Below are 20,634 nucleotides of genomic sequence, written 5' to 3' on the forward strand. Positions count from 1 at the left end.
CCATCACCACATCTCCCATTATCAACATCCTTGGGGTTACCACTGACTAGAAACTCAACTGGACTTGCCATATTAATACTGTCTACATGATCAGGTTAGAGGCTAGGAATCCTGCAGCGACTAACTCACCTTCTGACTCCCCAAAGCCTGTCCACCATCTAGAAGGACATTTCAAGAGTGTGATAGAATACTCCCGACTTACATGGATAAGTGCAGCTCCAACAACACTCACGAAGACTGACACCATGCAGGACAAAGCAGCCTGCTCGACTGGCTCTCCATTCATCAATCAACAGGGCTAGTAGCAGAAAAGTGCACAACCCACAACATATACTGCAGAAATGTGCCAATGATCTTGAGACAGCACCTTCCAAATCTATAACCACTTCCATCTAAAAGGACAAGAGGAGTAGATACATGGGAATACCATCCTCTGGAGATTCCCCTCCAAGCCACTCACTATCCTGGAAATAAGTCATTGTTCCCTGTCACTGGGTCAAAATTTGAATCACTTCCTGAATAAAAGTGTGTACCTACCTACAGCACATCGACTACAGCAGATCAAGAAGGCAGCTTACATCACCTGCTCAAGGACAACTAAGGATGGACAATAAACAGTGGCTCAGCCAGCAACGCACACAGCCCACAAATGAATTTAAAAAGTAGGCATGCAAATACATGTCTATGGGCTCATGCCACTCACTAGCAGGATTCTCACTGCATTGTTCAAAACCCCTTTGCAAAATTTGAAGTTTTTTCTCTCTTAAATTTCAAATCTAATTTCTTCCAATTTTGCCATATTTTCCCAACTGACACACCACTGCCCATAACATTTAGGGTTGGGAAGATTCCATTCTTGGTCTCTGAATAATTGCTACAAAGATAGCAACAGGGAATTCATAGTCAAGGTCACGGCTCCTTTGACTCTTTTATATAAATGACTGTATGGAAGCCATGAATGTAATGTAACATGCAACGTTCATCTGAATGGTTTTAGACACCACAATACCACACAATTCAGATTAGTCCACTTAATTCACATCCCTTTCCACTACATCATTATATGACTATAGTTATAATATACACTAGCTATGAGATGAATTGTGACAAGTAGCTTGAATAGCATCTCCATCCTTCTGACGTCTACCACTAAAAAGAACAAAGCCAACATTGTTTTGTGAAGGCCATCAGCTGCAAATTCCCTTCTAAGTCATACACCATCTTCACTTGATATTAAGTTACTGGGAAAATATTTTAGATTTTCATCAAACAACATTGCAAGCAGACAATCAAAAGAAGGACCAATGTAACCAATATTATTGGGGAAAAACTAATGCCGCAGTTCTCCTGACCATTCACTGTAACTGCAGTGGATGAGCCATGTAATGACAGTATTAAAGTAGGCGAGGGAATTTTTCAATGGTTCACCAAATTACATCAAACAATTGGAAGAAATTAACCCCAATTGTCATTATGTCTAAAAATAATTTCACTATAAGAATTGCAGATTCTATTAACTAAATAGCCATTACCTAAAATGTACCAACATTTTAATGCAGATGGTTACTTTTCATTTGTTTTGCGCGTTAGCAGATAACAATAGGTTCTATAATTATGAAAGGTCATTATTTACTGATCAATGTACAGATAGATGTGAAAATTAATAAATCTTTGCATATAGATTTAGCAATTAAATGAGTTTTTTAAAAAAGCAATTTGCTCATATCACATCACATCTAATTATGTGCCCAATGTCTCCAATAAGTCACCTTTGCACTGTCACTGCTACCATTATTGTCAATGAAAACTTGTCAGCAGTCAGTTTCAACTACAGGTTGTTCTGCTATAATGGTCATTTCGTCAGCGCAAATTGGTTATAATGCAATTGACGAATTTGGATAACACAAACTTTCTACTGAAGGGGTATAGTGGTTTTCTATTAGCGACCTTCCACAGCCTGATTTTCTATTGCACAAGGTTGTAGAGGAAGACAATTGTTGCATTACAGCAGATTGACCTGTCCAGCACTTTTAGTAAAATTGACTATTAACATCCCATACCAGGCTTTTCTTCACATCTGTTATTGAACAGTTGATTTTCTTCCTCTTTTGAATTATCATCTTCTTCTCCTTCAAAACCTATAGTGAATTCAGGTCTAGAAAACAGCATACTATCTTCAAAGCTGTCAGTTGGTTCCTGAAGGAGAACAGATATGTGCTGACTTAGAATTTACATGAACTATCATTGGATATAAAGCAGCAGTACAAGTTTCAGGTGACTGCAAATGAGAAAAAGAAGCAGGGCTTATCTTAGATGATCTTGGAGTAGTGGGGAGATTGACAGAGGAGAGTGAAGCCCCAATTTGAAATGGCTAACACAGATACACCCACATTTGCTCCTCTTTGATTTTACAGTGCTAAGATGCAGCAGTCTACAGTCAGAATAGCCATTTTGCTATGGACAAAATTATAGAAATTAACATTGTGCATCAGCATTAGGAACACGTTAAAAAGTAATTAATGTTCATCTTAAAAACATATTTAAAAGCTGAATTTTCAGGAGTGCTGCAACCTGCATGACCCACCCCTGGCCCTACATAAAGGTCAGAGGGGAACCTACCCATGATTTGACAGATTCTTGCAGCAATTTAATGGTGGAAGCAGTGTTAAGTGTTTTAATAAAAGAGTTTTGCCTCTGTCTCAGGAGGAAGTGCCCCACTTCAAAGACGGGTCAGCAATCCACTGGCCAGCAGTTCTGTTTCCCAAGCAGCACCAATCAGAAACGATGGCCATTGCTGGCACTACAAGCAGGGCAAGCTCATCCATGGAGCCCACGTCAATTCAGGATTGAGGATCTCAGTGAGAGGACCGAATTCAACATGTCGGGGATGAGCAATGATCCTGGGAAAGGGAGTATCAGATGGCCCCAGGTAAACCACAAAGAAGAAATCCTTCTTTGGGTCTGGCACCAACCCATGACGCTACTTTTATTAAGCATTCCACATGGGCTGGGCCTTAAGTTGGGTGACCTGTAATATGTCAGATAGGTCATAAGTGGGTGGCTAGGCAGTAGGAAGAGCAACTGGTGGATTTTACATACCACCAATCTCCTTCCTCATGTACTTTCAAACTTGCCAGCGGGTAAGCATTAAGTCCAGTTTCAACAGTTAACATGCAAACCACATTTCATCATATATTCATCTCTCCTTACCACCAGTTTGATTTCCTCTTTAGGTGCCAATCGCTCCAGCAGCTCACATGCGAGTTGGTAGCATAAAATGCTGGATTGACATAGGTTGCATTCAACCGCACTTTCATCTTTCTGGCAAGTATGTGAGCCTCCCCAGGGAGCTTGGAACACATTGTTTATGATGGAAATTATGTCCTTGGCTAATCCATGGTCGAGACCCATAACCATACCATCATCTTGCAATTCCATCTGAAGCATTGCGATAGAAGATTAAAGAAGAATTAATTGCTTCTGCATATATATCCCTAATGGCTCAGAATAACTTCACACTAATATATATTTGATTGGTATTTTCAATATGAAATGATACAGTAACATGAATTAATAGGAACATGCATAGGTCATTCAGCCTGTCAAACCTGCTCCATCATTTAACATGAACAAGGCTAATCAAACACTTTTACTCACCCATCATCATAATTTTGTATGCTCTGATAATCAGAAATCTATCAATTTCTACTTTAAACATGCTCAAAGGCTGAGCTTCCACAGCCCACTGTGATAGAAATTTCCAAAGGTTCATGATCCTTTAAGCAAAATAATTTCTCCTTCTCTTAGACCCTTTATGTTTAAATTGTGTCTCCTCACAATTGTGTTCTCCTGTAGATTCCTCAACCAGGAGAAACATCCCACCTGCATTTAGCCTGTCTTTTCCTTTCAGTACATTGGAGGTTTCAAGGAGATGGTGAGCAAATCAGTATCCTTGGGAGGTAGGGGGTGGAGTGGAGTTGCTGTGAGAGACACCCCAAGATTGAGAGGTTGGGTGTGGTGCAAGATGTACCTGCATGAATGGACGATTGTATAAGGGGGTGAGATCTTGGGGGTGAAGTAAGAGATCACATATGAGACCCAAGGCAGATGGAGTGTGTGAGACCCCAGCAGTGAAAGGATAATTTGTATTTGGACAACATTTGCTAAACAATCCAACGTTTGCCAGGAATTACACAAACAACCAATGTAGGATTGTGATTTGGGTTCTCAAGTGGTGTAATTGAGCATACGGAACTGAAAGGTACACGCATCAAAATAGGAAGCCAGAGTCCAGTGGGGTTTTGCAGGGATCATTGTTGGGAATCTTCCCTTTAACATATCATTTATAATAGATTCTAACACTCTCTCTAATACTGATTTTAGGCTGAAAGGCCTGCAGCCCCATTTTCTCTCTTGCTTTCTTGTTACATTACTACTTTCACTACCTTCCAATCCAAAAAAAATCAGTCCAGAATCTATAGAACATTTGAAGAAAATCATAAAAGCATCAACTTTCTCTACAACCAATGCTCTGAGATGAAAACCATCACATTCTTGGGATTTATCAACTTACAGACCTGTTCATTTCTCGGGTACAATCTTCATACCAACACTAATTTCCTTCAACTCATTTTCCCTAGTCAATTGGATCTCTACTTCTGGGCAGTTTATTTAATGATGAAGTTAAAATACTTGTCCCAAGAAGCTGTAACATATTCATCTTTAAATAATGCACAGAATAACATAAGCTGAAATTTCACATATAATATGTCAGGAAAAGGAGCAATTAAATCATTACCTGTTTCAATATCAAATCAAACATCAGAATAAAGCAAGCTAAGTTCATCTCATCATCATCAGAATCAAAGTCAATGGCTCTTCCTCCTGCAGATCCGAAATTCTTAAAACAACCACGGAATGGACTGCGCAGTGGACTACGGAATGGGCTACGAAAGGGGCTAGGAAACGGACTTAGAGTAACATGTTGGCATCTGCGTCCAGGATCTGATACAACACTCACCTATGGAGAAAAATTGTATTCATTAGGACAACAGCGCGAAGAAAATAAAATAAAGTTACAGTATAAAATATACGGTCAAGAGCCACCATTCCATGCTGACCTTTGCATATTGTATTGTGTACCCAGTTTGAGGCTACACTTCACTTATCTATGACTTTAAAGAGAAAAATGGAAAGAAAACTTATTTCCTGGAGTAGAAAGTGCCCACTGAACAAGTGTCTTATACTGCACATGAACAGTTTGTCACCTTTGCTGTTTGTAAAAATTACTGTTTAGAGGATTTTGAGGAATAGAACCACTACAAACAGCAGGACTTCACATTACATGAGAGCAGAATCAAAATATGAAACAGCAGCTTAAGCAAATTTAACCAAGGCACGTTCAATTTACACATTAAAATTTCAATGCAATAAGGTTTTTAATCACAACACACTATATGATTTCTCATGTTAAACAATCTTTGAATCTCAGTTTGCACTGAAACCTGAACTCACCAGTTCTTCTCAAATGAGTGATTGGAGATACCGGTGTTGGACTGGGGTGTACAAAGTTAAAAATTACACAACACCAGGTTGTAGTCAAACAGGTTTATTTGGAAGCAATGGTTTTCGGAGCACTGCTCCTTCCTCAGGTGGACTGTTTGCCTTCCTTGTGGACCTGATGAAGGAGCAACACTCCCAAAGCTCGTGCTTCCAAATAAACCTGTTGAACTATAACGTGGTGTTGTGTGATTTTTAACTTCTCAAATGAGGCTGGTCAATTACTAAAGACAGAATTTTAAGTTATTTTTCTTTCTGTTAGGGATATGATCTTTTTATCTCAGTTCCTTTCCCCTGCATTCTTTAGAATATGTCACACCACTTCCTAAGGGGTGGACAACCAGCTGTCAAGTTCTGAGTCAAAAAGCATGATGCTGGAAAACCACAGCTGGTCAGGCAGCATCTGAGCAACAGGAGAGTTGATGTTTCAAGCATAAGCCCTTCATCAGGGTGGCACGGTGGCTCAGTGGTTAGCACTGCTGCCTCACGGTCCCAGGTTCGATTCTAGCCTCCGGCAGCTGTCTGTGTGGAGTTAGCACATTCTGCGCAGGTTTCCTCCAAGTCCTCTGGTTTCCTCCCATAGTCCAAAGATGTGCAGGTCAGTGCATCTTTTTAGCATGCAGTGCATGCTAAATTGCCCACAGTGTTAGGTGCGTTAGTCAGAGGGGAAAAGGGTCTGGGTGGGTTACTCTTCGGAGGGTCGGTGTGGACTGGTTGGGCCGAAAAGGGCCTGTTTCCACACTGTAGTGTGGTGGTTGGTCACTCTGAAGGTACAAAAATGGTGGAAAATGATCCATTGAACACTGAGGGTGAAAGAGTCCACTGGGTGGTGTAGGACCCCTGGCCAAAGAAGGGAATACAGAAACAAAGGCAACAAAAGGAGCACTCAATCAATTTTGAGCTTGTTGTGACATTATGGTAGGGGTGTTTCAGGCTAAAGCTGAGTCCTTTATTTCATTTATTCATGGGATGTTTGTGTCACTGGGTATGGCAGCATTCACTGACCATCCCTTATATTATGGTCAGAACAGATCATTCAACATCAGAGATCAAAACAGCTAGAGCCCAGCTGCACAAAGGTGAAGAAAAAGAGAGGAAGAGCAATTTAGATAATAGACTCAAGAGTGAGGGGTACAGACAGGCACTTCTGTGACCGCAAATGTATCTCTTTGGTACTGTGTTGCCTTCCTCAGGCCAGTGTCAAAGATGTCGCTGAATGGCAGCAGGACATTATGAAGGTCGAAGGCAAACAGTCAGAGGTCATGATTCACAAAGGTATCAACAATATAGGGAGAAAGAGGGATGTGGGTCTCTAACAAGAATTTAAGCAGCCAGGTTGCAGATTGAAAAGTAAAATCTCCAAATGACTTAGAGTACCACATGCTAGTGAATACAGGAATTGGCAGATACTGCAGATGAACATGTGGCTGATGAAGTGTGTAGGAGGGAAAGCTTTAGCTTCCTGGATCACTGGGGCCATTTCTCAGGAAGGTGAGATCTATATAAGTCCATTTGGTTGAACATAAACATCCTTGCAGAAGGTTTTGCGGGTGGGGGGGGTGTGTGGTTTGCAAGTGCCATTAGTGAGGTGTACACTCATTTGGCAGGAAGATTGATTTTGGAGTAGGGAATGATGCACAAACAAGTACAGAAGAAAGACCAAGTCAGTTAGAAAGACAGAGCGAATACAATCATGTTAAAATACAAGGAAGCATAGCAAGGCTGGATACCATTTATTTTAATGCATGGAGTCTGAAAGAAAGGCAGATAAATTTAAGGTTTTGATTAACACATGGGGAATAGGACATCATTGCTATCATGTAGACATGGCTGAGGAAGGGGCAGGACTGGTAGCTTAACATTCTAGGCTATCAAAGCTTCAGGTGAGATAGGGAGAGGTGTAAAGAAGAGCTGGCATTGCAATACAGATCAAGGAGTCAATTACTGAAATAAAGAAGGATGGTACCTCAAAAGGTTCTTCAAATTCCCAAGCTAAAAACAAAATAAAAGGCCAGTCACATTGGCCTTGTAGTGTAGAACACCAAACAACCAAGGAGAGATAAAAGGACAAATATGTCAGCAAACCGCAGAGAGGCATAAAAATAATAGTATTTCAACTTCCCCAACATTAACTGGGATAGACAGTGTAAAAGTCTTACAGGTGCAGCTTGTAGAAGGTACGATGAGAGGAGGCAGAATGGGACTTAATTTTAGGGAACAAAACCAGACAAGTGGTATAAGTGTCATTGAGGAGCATTTTGGTGATAGTGACAATGACTGAATTAGATGTCCAGGGACTGTACAGGTCTAGATAAGGGGGAAAAAAAACAGCTTTTGACAGATACTGAGGTCTCTAAGCAGTAGAATATATATATTAGAGTGTTGGAAGTGCAGGAGGTAACTTCAAAAAAACTTAAGAGTGAAGACAGGGCATGAAAAACACAGACTGGTAAAAGGCATTTTATTATTATGCTTAGAGGCAAGAGAATAATGGAGAAAGAGTGCAGTCCATTAGGAATCATAGTAGCAATTTTTGCCTGGAGCTAGAAGAGACAAATGAGGTTTCACGTGTTCTTTGCATCTGTGTTTACTATAGAGTATGGTTTGGGTATAGAAATCAGGAGGGCCCTGCGATGCACCTGAACAAATTAGCATTGAGAGGTGTGAGATATTAGCAATTTTGTGGGGGGCTTAAAAGTGAAACAAATCCCCAAGCCCAGATGCAAAATGTGTCCCAAGTTGCGATGGGAAGCAAGAGAAGAGATTGCAGGGATTCCGTCATTGATGTTCAAATACTGACAGCTACACAAGAGATGTTCAAAGGACTGGAGGGTGGTACCATAATTCAAAAAGAATGGTAGAGATAAGTCAGGAAACTATAAGCCATTAGATCTAACATCAGTGGTAGAAAAAACTATTTTAAAAGTTCTGATCGGCAGAATTAATCTCCATTTGGAGGGGCAAGGAATATTCAAGGATACTCAGTATGGCATTGTCAGGGAAGAGCAGGTCAAACAAATTTGATTGAATTTTGAGGAAGTAACTAGGTGCGAAGATAAGGATAGTGTGGTTGATATGGTCCACATGGACTTCAGCAAGGTTTCTGACAAGGTCTTACCATGATACTAGTCAAGAATGTAAACACCCATGGAATCCAGGATGATTTTGCAAATTACATCCAAATTTGGATAAATGGCAATTGGTTGAAGGTTGTTTTTGTGACTGGAAGCCACTGTTCAACGGGACCAGTGGATAAGGTGTTTAAAAAGGCACATGGGACACTGAGTATGATTAATCAAGGCATTCAATACAACAGCAGGGAGGATATAATGGAGCTGTATAAAACATTAATTGGGCCATCCTTAGAGAACTGCATGCAATTCTGGTCACCACATTATAGAAAGCATGTGATTTCACGAGAGAGGGTACAGAAGAGATTTAGCAGAACGTTGCTGGGCCTGAAACAAATCATCTTTAGATATAAAATCACCACAGTCCTACTCTCTCTTTATATATACATATACATGAGAGAGAGAAATGGTGAAAGTTTAATCTAGCCATGCCATATTTCAGGGGAGAGTTTGAGAAGGAGGGTTCTTTATGGAAATCTCAGCCAGTGCAAGAATTGAGGAGAGGAGAGAGAATTGAACACATGCTGCTGGTATCACCCTGCAATGCAAACCAGCTATCCAACCAACTCCCAAGTCAGCTACAAAGAGAGACTAGATAGGCTGGGGCTGTTTTTAATTGAGCAGAGAAAGCTGACAGGGAACCTGACTGAGATGTACAAAATTATGGGGGACACAGATAGGATAGGGAAAATACTGTTCCCCTTAGTTGAGGGTAAATAATCAGGGTGCCTAGATTTAAGGTAACAGGCAACAGGTGTGAACAGGATTTGAGGAAAACACTTTTCACCCAGAGCAGGAAATATCTGGAACTCTGCCTGAAAGGCTAATTGAGGCGAGAACACTTAAAGCATTATTTAGATGAACACTTGAAATGCCAAAGCATACAAGTCTTGGGACCAAATGCTGGAAATTGTAATTAGTATAGATAGGTGCTTGACGACCAGCATGCATACAAAGAACAAAGAACATTATAGCACAGGAACAGGCCCTTCAGCCCTCTAAGCCTGCATCGATCCATATCCTCTATCTAAATCTGCTGCCTATTTCCTAAGGATCTGTATCCCTTTGCTCCATGCCCATTCATGTATCTGTCTAGGTACATCTTAAATGATGCTATCGTTCCTGCCCCATCACCTCCGTTGGCAGCGTATTCCAGGCACCCACCACCTTCTATGTGAAGAAGTTTCCGCATATATCTCCCCTAAACTTTTCCCCTCTCACTTTGAACTTGTGACCCCGAGTAATTGAGTCCTCCACTCTGGTTAAATGTTTTTTGCTATCCACCCTGTCTACACCTCTCATGATTTTGTAGGCCTCAATCAGGTCCCCTTCAACTTCCTTCTTCACAATGAAAATAATCCTAATCTACTCAACCCCTCCTCATAAGTGTAGAGAAGGTTACCTCTACACCTGGATGTATACCATGTAACATTCTCCATACCAGGCAACATCCTGGTGAACCTTGTCTACACCCTTTCAGAAGCATCAACATTCATTTGGTAATGTGGTGACCAGAACTGTTTGCAATATTCCAATTGTGGCCAAACCAACTGTAACATGACCTGCCAACTCTTGTACTCAATACCCCCTCCGATGAAGGAAATCATGCCGTATGCCTTCGTGATACAATGGACAGAAGAGCTTATTTCCCTGCTGTTAAATTCTATGACTAAAATAATACTAGATGATTTCAGGCACTTTCGATTGAGGATCTATATTAACAAAACAACAATTTTTAAGGATCAAGATTTAGCTCAACCAGCAGGAATGCTGGTGGCAAAATTGAAGTTAAATTTAAATAAATACAGAGAACTTAATCGGATTCATTAATGAAGCAAAGAAATTGCCTGAGTCAGTTTATCCCAGCACAACTATTTGTCCTCTCTCAATTGGAAAAATTCAATGCAAAGAACACAATGATTATTTATTCTGTACAGTTAATGGAAACAGGCATAAGTAAAACCTACCCTTCGAGTTAGGTTTCCTGGCTGGTCATTGGCTCTTGCTTTTCTTTGGTTTGCCAATTCCTTAACTGAGTTAACTCCGTCGGAAAACATACTGATCAATAGCTGGAGAGGGACGATTATATCTAGTTCTGATAAAACCTAATCAAAGGATTGATCAAAACTACATTTGTTAGACAGTAGGACCTTTAAACCAGGAACATTTGCAAACATAATCTGAACACGTGTTACTTGAAATGTTTACATTTAAAAGTTCCTGAATGTACTATAATTCTCAAGCAGTTGGTTAAATTATTTCATGTTTCATCTTTAGATCTTTAAACAATGATGATTAATCATTAATAGTAATTCAAAAGAAATACATATACACACATATACAGTATTTAATGTTACACAGATTGCACAATAGTTGATCTTTTTGTATAGATTTGTTCTTAAGTAATAATGATGGCAAACCTTTTGCAACTCTAAGATCATGCATATCTGTTAAACTCATCTAATAATATCCAGGCACTAATTAGCAAAGCTACCTGATCTACATGGTAGCACTTTCAGGAGTACTAGAATCTTCACTAATAACAACCAAATACCTATGATTCTATTTAATTAATGTTAGATTCAAACCTAAAAATATGCAATAAATGTTGTACATATTATTTATGCATTTGGTTTGCAAACATTCTAAGCAGCTAAAGTTTGAACCCAGAGCTACAAGGAGTCTTATTTAACTTCAGAATAGAAATTTGGTTCTGGATTTATGCTACATCTTTACAATTTCATGCAGTACATACATGGCAACAATCAACAGTCAATGTTGTCTTTGGCACTGCTGGAACTGAAATAGGTTTGATAGCAGGAACATAGAATTTGGACAATTGACACTGCAGACACTATTCAAATATAACTAAAACATAGATGAGAATTAATACTAAGTTTTCAAATTAAAACTCATCAATAAGGATATTGACTTACATGAAGCCAAAGCAAAGCTTGTTCCTGTACTGAAGCGGGGTAGCCAGTAAATCTACAGCTAATAAAACCAAACATCTCTTCCAAGGAAAAGGGCAATGGACAAAGTTCAATATCAAACATTTTGCTGAAATAAATCAATGTTAACATTAGCTTCCAATCAAAACCCTGATAACAATACAAATGAAATGAAACTCAGCAACAGAATAGTAGAATATTATTGTATATCTTTTTTATAACTTTATGAATATTAAAGATAAGCATCTATAGTTAAATAATTTAACTATAAAGTGCTTGCTCCATCAAGCTATCCCCAGATGTTACATTTTATTACTTTCGACAATTCCGAATATACTAACAATGTTCCAAGCTCACACTCGTAAGATGTTGTCATTGTTAAGCAAGCATATTTATTTGGCAAATAGGAGACTGAATACATTATTATTCCTGAATGCTATTTGGAAGCTACAATGCATTCCCTAACCTCGTATAAAATAAATTATACTCTTGTTTGCTATGGAGAGAGAAAAACTCAACAAGAACCATTTGTGGAGAATTCGAATACAGCACAAATTTCTTTTTACGTATATGAGGGTATTGATTTAGGATCCCAAAGGAAGAAATCCCAACCCTCAAGAGCTTCAAACAAGTCACCACCAGTAATCAACCCACCAGAGACTTTGAATTGCCTACAGGTAAGTGAGGGTGGGATAAGCAGAAATAATTGTTGGCCCTGGAGCAATGAAATCAGAAACAATAGCAGTGGGGTAGCTCTCAGTAACCCTAAATCTACCCCCATCCCTGCCTTCCTGATGCCAGGTCCCTCGATTATGCACTGATTGCCTTTGAATGATGACCGAAACCTCAACTCAAAGCCCAGAAACAAGTTCAACAATTTCTTTCTGGGGCCCACAATCGCATGACAAGACTCTTAAGTGGTCACTAATTGACCACGTAAGGGTGTCAAATAGTATCTGAGCATTCTACCTTACATTTAATAAGTATTCATTGGTGGTAAGGGTTTTGGGGTATTCTGAACTCATTAATTTCAGAGTTCTTATTGAAGTTCTTATTGAGCACTGATTAAATTGGTGATTGTTTGAAAATTACATTGATCAACTGACATGAGGCTCTTAACACTGTTCTCCTATGCCAGATCAAACATTAATGAAACAATTGTACACATCGTTTATTAATGGACAAACAAGTGGATCAATTAATCTCTGCAACAAGTGTCGTTTCAGGATATCCTCACTGAAGTAGGGCTACTACACTGCAGCATCATGTCTCAACACACAGTCATGAATGATTGCTCACTGAAAAAACTGTCAATTTTTTTTAGTGAGGAATTAAATTTTCTTAGAAATTAACATAATTAAACTGGAAAAATATTCTGGTATGTTGTTACTTCCGTGAAAGTACTTGTCATCCCTTTCATTTTATTGCCACAGGTATGTTAAAACTTAAAAGCCCAAGATACATATTATTAAAGAAAAATACAAAAGTGAGGCATTGAACAACAAATATTGAACATACCTTAAAACCTCTTTAAACTCTTTTAATTGGTTGTCCGGCACCTCGGTTCGGATAGATTCCAACCATTCTGGCATAATGCATTCCCACACAGCTTGATTTATAACATTATATGGAATAAGGCACAGAATACGATTCAAGCCTTCCTTTAGCTGTGTCACAGTACTGCAGCGCTTGTCCCAATACCCACCAACCTGAAAACACACCTTGCCTCAGTACAACTTGCATTTGTATAAATACCTTTCTCATAGAAAAACATCCAAAAGTGGTTCCCCTAATGTGGAATTAGGCACCAACTGACACTGAGCTACAATGTAGGTATTAGGAAGGATAACCGAAACATTTGTCAGAGAGGTGAGTTTTAATTATGGTCAAAGGATGATAGAGAGGTTGAGACTCAGAAGTCTAGTTGGAAAATTTTAGGGATTATGGTTTATTAATGACCAGATAAGCGGAATGGGAAGAATACAGGAAAAGGAACTAAATAGATTTACCTCAGTGTCAGTTGCACTTCTCATTATTCAAGACAATAATGGCAGAGACAGATTAAAGAAGACTAAAAAGGTGACTGGTAATGAAGAAAATATGTTTGTCTCAAATTTGCTACTTATCACAAAATAAATGTATTGTATTTGGAAACAGCCATTTACTGGTTATTGTACATATATCTTTTGAGACCAAAATGCAGAATTCCTCATTATAGTTTGATAAAGGCTTTTCTGGTATTGCTTGAAACAATATAAACCACATCCACAGAAAGATTCCAAACAGATTTAAATTCTGAAAGTTTTAAAATAAACAAGATATTTTGATGTTATTCAATTAATTTTTAAGAATTTGTACAATCTCAGTAAGTTAGAGAATTTGAGTATAGTCAACAGTAACGTTACATTTGTACATTTAGCAGTCAGAGTTCAGTGGCTGTTGGCTGGCATATGGGCTGAAAATGTTTTTAGTAGTCAGATCTCATGATCTGAATATTTGTCAATTAGGTTTTGGGGCTGGCTGGACCTAGAGCAGCTGTAGAAAAACCTGTTAGAGACAGTGGAATATCAGCAACAAGTTTATTTTAATCAATAATCCCAGGTAAGATTTTTCCATGAGATGATACATCCCAGAAGTAGGAGGAAAAGCATACTGCCCATTCAGCAGCTCAGCAGCCTCAGGAAAGTGTAGTTGCTGTGGAAGCAGAAAGAAGTCCCAAGGCCTCCAGAATGTAAGAGAACACAATTTAAAATGCTCAGGGGCTGAATACAGGCAGGGAAACCTGTGCAGGGATAATAATAGGGGCTGTCTCCCTTGCCTGAGGACTTCTGTTTGCTGCATAATACCTTTCCCACCTCCAGTCACTTTTAAGGTCACTTGAGAAGCTGCCTCCATTTAACTGGCTACCTTCAGACATAGTGAGACACCCTCTCTCAGAGGGTGCATAGCTTGTTTGCTTCATACCGGTGGCAAAATGCTGCAACAGTACCTCTGCTCCCACCTCCAAGGTACTACCAAATTCAGCCTCTTGGATCCTGAGAAGATTAAAGCAGCTTAATATTTTGGTACAAGCAAATTAATTATGTGGAAAAAGTTTTGATGAATTACAAATTTGCCTGTTCATTTCTGAGACATGGATCGTACCCAAATAACAAGCTGAAGGCTCCTACTTCACTGTTATTAACGGTTCTGTCTTACAATGGCAGTGATGAATTAACTTTAGATGTCTTCAATGCAGATCTTCACTGCATCACATGAAGCAAGCCTTAATCTTAGAAGAAGGTGTAACCTAACACTATGGTCAATTTAGCATGGCCAATTCACCTAACCTCCACATCTTTTGATTGTGGGAGGAAACTGGAGCACCTGGAGGAAATCCAGGCTGACAGGGGGGGAACATGCAAACTCCACACAGACAGTCACTCAAGGTGGGACTCAAACCCCGGCCTCTGAGGCTGTGAGGCAGCAGTGCTAACCACTAAGGCAGCAGTGCTAACCACTGAGCCACCATGCTACCCTCCCACTGCCTTAATAAATTCCCATTCCTAGGAACCAGGGATAAGCATCCAATTCATACTTAGGAGGCGGATTTGAAATATGTTAATGAGACTGTAAGTTTCTGGTCTAACATTCTGGGTTTGCCAACCTTGAGATACCAGCAGCTACACAACATGAGGATAACTTCACAGTGGTGGAAAGTAGACAGGATGTACTGCAGCTATTGTAAAGTGTTGGTGGAGGGAACAGATGTTATACCAATGGATGAAGTGTTGTTGTCTGTTATGTCCCAAATAGATATAAATTTCTTGAATGTTATTGAATCTGCACCCTCCAGCAAGTAGAGAGTACTCCAACACACTCCTCACCTGTTCATTACAGGTGGTAGAAAAGCTTTGGGGAGTTGAGGTATGTCACCATACATAGAATACCATTTATCTGATCTGTTCTTGTCACCATATCATTTGACTGGGTGTTCCAGTTAACTTTCTCAATGGTAATTTGCCTTATCATTGAAGGTATGGAAGACAGGTCATTGGTATTATCCGCAATTGTTAAGTGGAAGTAAATATGCACTCTCAATCACTATTTCCTGGCACAAGGTTAGTTATAATGTTGATCAGCCCAAATTCGGACGCTATCCAATTGTTGCTGCATATATGCACAGTATGTTTCATTACCTGAGGAATTGTGAGTGGAGTTCAACATTTTTGATCTTAAGAGGGAGAAAATGTCATTGAATGGGTTAGATTTGTCTTGCCTATGTATATGGGTTATACCTGGAGAATTTTCAGTCTACAAACAAACTTACTCTTGCAAACTCCATGGGTTTGGGAAGAAGACACATGACCATGACATCAAATCGAACATCACAAACAGTCTTCAACCATTTGGTGACAAATTGAGGCTTGAGCTTTTCCACTAGGCTCCCCACTTCATCATCAAGCATGTATGCAGTAGAATGGAACCATTGGAACATCATGCTAACCAACCTGGCTAGACTTTCTGTAGGTGTGTTTTCACTTGGAGTGCAAAGGCTGACCTATGTAGTATAAAGAAGTAAACACCGATGTTTTGCATGAATAATTCGTCTGATTTACTGGGACATATTTCAGAAGATCACCCAACTACTGTAGACTTTATCCAATTTTTATTGGATTGTTTTCCACTAGATTGCCACTCACACACTGAAGACAAGAATTTACCCCTGACGAAACATGTCAATCGTAAACATCAAGGACTAGTAATAATGAAATATAAAGAAAAGACACAGTAATGAAAAACAAAACTGAGCCATACAACAGCAAAGTTTGTCAAGTACAAAACCTGTACAGTAATTAGTAATGCTATAATGGGGAAGAAGGACAAAGCTACCTTGTATACTCAGAGGAGAGAAAACAGTTATCTTATCTGCCTTCAGAAACCTCTGTTCACTGGCCCTGAATGTTGATTAAATTAGTTCATTCAGAATTCTCTAATAAATCAGTTGTACAATAGCAGCAGTATAATGCTTGCTTTCTGTGATCTTGTTGCCATTGATACCAATGGTACTACAACATGTCTGGTTGTTGCATAGAGCAATTAATTACACAGCACTAAGTGACAGGCATTGAAAATAGGTTAATAATCTTGGGATTAAGGTCATTACATCTCATGAAAGTAATGGCATTATCTGAATTTCTATACAACACAGGTCCAGATCTTTCAGCAGTACAGTCGTTATGATTATTTTATGCTACAGCCTCTATCTTGGCTTCAAATTGGAACCACCATAGAACAGAGTTGCAGATCTATGTGTTGAATATAACTCCAGCAAAGTCCTTAGCGACTACCTTCAGTTCACTGACTAACATATTTTTAAATACAGTTGTCACTCCCAACAGTTCACAAATTCCCCTTCTGACAAGATAACACTGCCTCCACTGTTCTCCAGGAAAGCAAATTCTGAACACTCACAATTTTCTGACTCACAATTCCACCCTCATACTCAATCCCTTCCTTTGTCTCATTGAAGGAAAATTTGGCCTACTCCTGTGGCCCTTCCTATGGTCTCCACAGCATCCTGACTGGGGCAACCATACTTCTCAGACTGATTGCATTTGACCTGCAAAACTAACTAAGGCCTACTTTTTGGGTTGCAAAAACTTGAAACTCAAGGTTCTGATATGGTCATGAACCTGACTGACCAAGGTCAATCCAATGGACTGGAACAGAACAAGCTCTTTGATTGACTGTGGGAGTACACCCTGACTAACATTGGTCCCCCTTTCTCCTCATGCCGTTGAGCACTGTTTCTCTTTAATATTCACACATGGCTATTTGTTTGGGGCACATGCAGTGTGTTTATTTTGTACACTGCTGGTACATGCTGCAGGTGTGATGCTAAGTAGCATGTTGCCATACAATGATATGTCCACCCCACCTTCTGTTGAATGCTTATTAATGTCACAAGCTACCTGCCTCTCCCCTAAAAAGTAATGTGAGCCACAGTAGCTGGCAGTCTGTAATTGAGCAAAAAAAAAGTTTATTCAGAAAGCAATGTGATACATTCAGAAGCTGGATCAAGAGTGTGGTGCTGGAAAGGCACAGCAGATCAGGCAGCATGCGAGAAGCAGGAGAATCAACGTTTCAGGCATAAGCCCTTCATCAGGAATACACTCAGAAACTGGCAATCTGTAACTGAGAGCTGAACTTAGTCTATCCTGGGGCCATAAGAAGCATCCTGTCTAGATGAATGAGATACGTGTGTATTCTTGTGTACAAACTGATCTGACAAAAGCATGCAAATTGTAGGTATCTCTGAGTTTCAATGACAAATGTCGAAGAGCTCAACAGCTGAGTGGGTTGGTCCAAGAGCAGGTATGATACTGTGATGAGGTGATTTGCCAATGCTGACTTGCTTGGGTGAAGGGTTGAGGAGAATGCTGGCAATGGAGCATGCAGGAACAATGTTGTAAAGAACCAGTTGGATGATGGCCAGAACAAGCATTCAGCGACCTGCAGCTGCCAGGTACCTGCTCTGATTTACATGTCAGGTATTTGTGCCATCGAGAGGAGAATTGGAAGTGGCATGTAAGTAATGTTAGGTGAGGTTTTAATGAGATGCAAACATATGGAAAAAAGGAAGCCAATGGCAAGATCTTGAAACTGGCATCTAAGGTGCAAGGAGAAAAATCGAAAGATGTTTTGTTCGAAATCATGATTACTTTTTATTCTTCCCACATTTCCCACTTTTCTCAACGTAGTTCATGTCACATCAGGGAGGGAAAGTTCTACCATTCTCTAACTTCTCATTCCTTCCTGTTAAATCATTCTTGATGTATTTTAAATTCTATACAATCTTCTAATCTATCACTAATATTACAGAACTGTGCACTCTTTCTTCTTCTATTTTGATAACTATCTTTAACCATAGTGCATAATTTGCACACAGACTATTTCCCACACTGAAACATATCCTTACTGAGTGCAATGAAGTATCTCCTTAAGTATTTGTCTCTTGACTATCGTATTTTTTAACTTGTCTTTCACCTTCACTGTCTTTACATCTTTGAAATTGCCTTTATTAAAGTTTAAAACATTTGTCTCTTCACCCTCAAACTAAATAAAATTCATGCTGTCATCTTCGCTACTTATTGTCTTTTAACGGAAGTCCATTCATTGATCCTGTCATTACATATCACCTGGTCTAGAATAGTCTGTTGTTTGGTTAGCACTCGAATAAGCTAGTTGAAGAACATGACCAGAATGCAATCTATGAACTCAGGTCAGGGTAGGCACAGGGCACACAACTCACATCTCAGTGGTACTGGATATCCAATCCGACTTTCATAAAGAGTCATGCAGTAAGGTAAAACTAGTAATCAGGAGTGTAAACTTTCTGTATTTGAGCCCCCAAATAATATTCACCTCTGACAATGCTCACCCCTAACAATATTTATCCCTACCCAAAATGTCCATCTCATGACAATGTGTTCACCCTTCTTGAAAACGTTCACACCTACCTAACAATGTTCGCTTAACCTCACACCTCCAACAATGCTCAATCCCCATCTCCACAAAGCCTGAACTCCTCAGGATCTCAACAAAAATTAGTGACTGAAGTTCAGTTGGTCACCAGTGCCCTATCAGAAGATTCAGGCCATTATCATATTTCAATTTGTTTGCAGGCATTCATCATCTTCCATAAACTAATTTAGTGCCTATATGTTCGTAAGTGTTACATGAAAATCATCATTTTAGTTACTTACCAAAACCCATATTCCAAACTGACTTAATAGTCGCTGATCATTTTTATCATCATCCTTGTTATCATACTCCATATTGTCTAAAGAAGGTTGGGATAAGGACAATCCCATTTGTCTTCTTCGATTTAATTCAAACTCCCGCTGCTCAGCATGATATTCAGCTTCTTTTAGCAAACTGCAGGAAAACAAGAAAAGATGCAATTGCTAATAACATTTTCATTTTTGGAATATAACACAATCCTATCTGAAAGAGCAGCTATAGCAAGAAAAGGTCCTCTCAACAACTTTACTTTGATCCTAACTATCAGTCATTCCCCTAGTGATACAAACAAACTTTATGTCAGTACTAGGTACATAAAGAAGGAGTCCAAAGGCCATTTTCCCAGCTCAAGGAAAAATTATCTCTTATTTCTTGCATTTCTTATGGAAAGGTGTTTAGCCCATATGTCTTCATTGCTCAGACCTTTGAGTAAAGGAGTTTGGACGTCATGTTGAGGTTGTACATGATGTTGGTGAGGCCTCTTCTGGAGTACTGTGTTCAGTTCTGGTCTCCCTGTTATAGGAAGGATATTATTAAACTGGAGAGGGTTCAGAGAAGATTTACTAGGATGTTGCTGTGATTGGAGGTTTGAGTTATTGGGAGAGGCTGGATAGGCTGAGACTTTTTTTACTGGAGCTTGGGAGGTTGAGGGGTGACCCTATTGAGTTTCTAAAATCATGAAGGGAATGGATAAGGAGAATGGCAGATGCCTTTTCTCTATGGTGTGGGATTTCAAGACTAGGGGTACATTTTTAAGGCGAAAGGAGACAGATTTAAAAAGGAGATGACAGGCAACTCTTTTTTTTACAGAGAGTGGTTCATTTGTGGAATGAACTTCTAGAGGAAGTGGTAGGTGCAGGTACAGTCACAACATATAAAAGACATTTGGATAAGTACATGAATAAGAAAGGTTTGGAGGGATATGAATCAAGCGCAGGCAAGTGGGACTAGTTTAGTTTGGGATTAGGGTCAGCATGGGCTGGTTGGACCAAGGGGTCTGTTTCCATGCTGTATGAATCTATAAATACATTTCTGATCCTAACCAGACAATCAAATGATACAGAGAAGGCATTTAGTATTTCCTAATAGGGGTTGGAAAAATAAAAAAACACACAAAAATATATGTCACCAGAAGATAATGATTTCACCAAAATGTTTAAAAAAATTATTTGATTACCTAGGAAACATAGAACATAGCACAGTACAGG

The 20,634-nt window shown here is 39.4% G+C and overlaps 2 protein-coding genes across 8 annotated transcripts in view; one reads left to right on the forward strand and one right to left on the reverse strand.

Annotated features, from left to right (window-relative positions):
* prima1 (proline rich membrane anchor 1) overlaps positions 1–20,634 on the forward strand; it is a 349,594-nt gene that overhangs the window by 314,095 nt on the left and 14,865 nt on the right. The gene's annotated exons all lie outside the window — the stretch shown is intronic.
* Positions 1–20,634, reverse strand: part of LOC140476150 (protein unc-79 homolog) — a 229,188-nt gene that overhangs the window by 151,237 nt on the left and 57,317 nt on the right. For all 7 annotated transcript variants that reach the window (XM_072568293.1, XM_072568292.1, XM_072568291.1 and 4 more), the window contains exons 13-20: positions 19,390–19,561; positions 15,951–16,181; positions 13,160–13,350; positions 11,627–11,750; positions 10,658–10,795; positions 4,799–5,020; positions 3,211–3,438; positions 2,061–2,196 (exon numbers count right to left, since the gene is read on the reverse strand). In XM_072568293.1, the coding sequence (XP_072424394.1) occupies positions 2,061–2,196; positions 3,211–3,438; positions 4,799–5,020; positions 10,658–10,795; positions 11,627–11,750; positions 13,160–13,350; positions 15,951–16,181; positions 19,390–19,561 (1,442 nt within the window). The remainder of the gene's footprint in view (positions 1–2,060; positions 2,197–3,210; positions 3,439–4,798; positions 5,021–10,657; positions 10,796–11,626; positions 11,751–13,159; positions 13,351–15,950; positions 16,182–19,389; positions 19,562–20,634) is intronic.

Source organism: Chiloscyllium punctatum, chromosome 4 (genome assembly GCF_047496795.1).
Source record: "Chiloscyllium punctatum isolate Juve2018m chromosome 4, sChiPun1.3, whole genome shotgun sequence".
Classification (NCBI taxonomy): domain Eukaryota; kingdom Metazoa; phylum Chordata; class Chondrichthyes; order Orectolobiformes; family Hemiscylliidae; genus Chiloscyllium; species Chiloscyllium punctatum.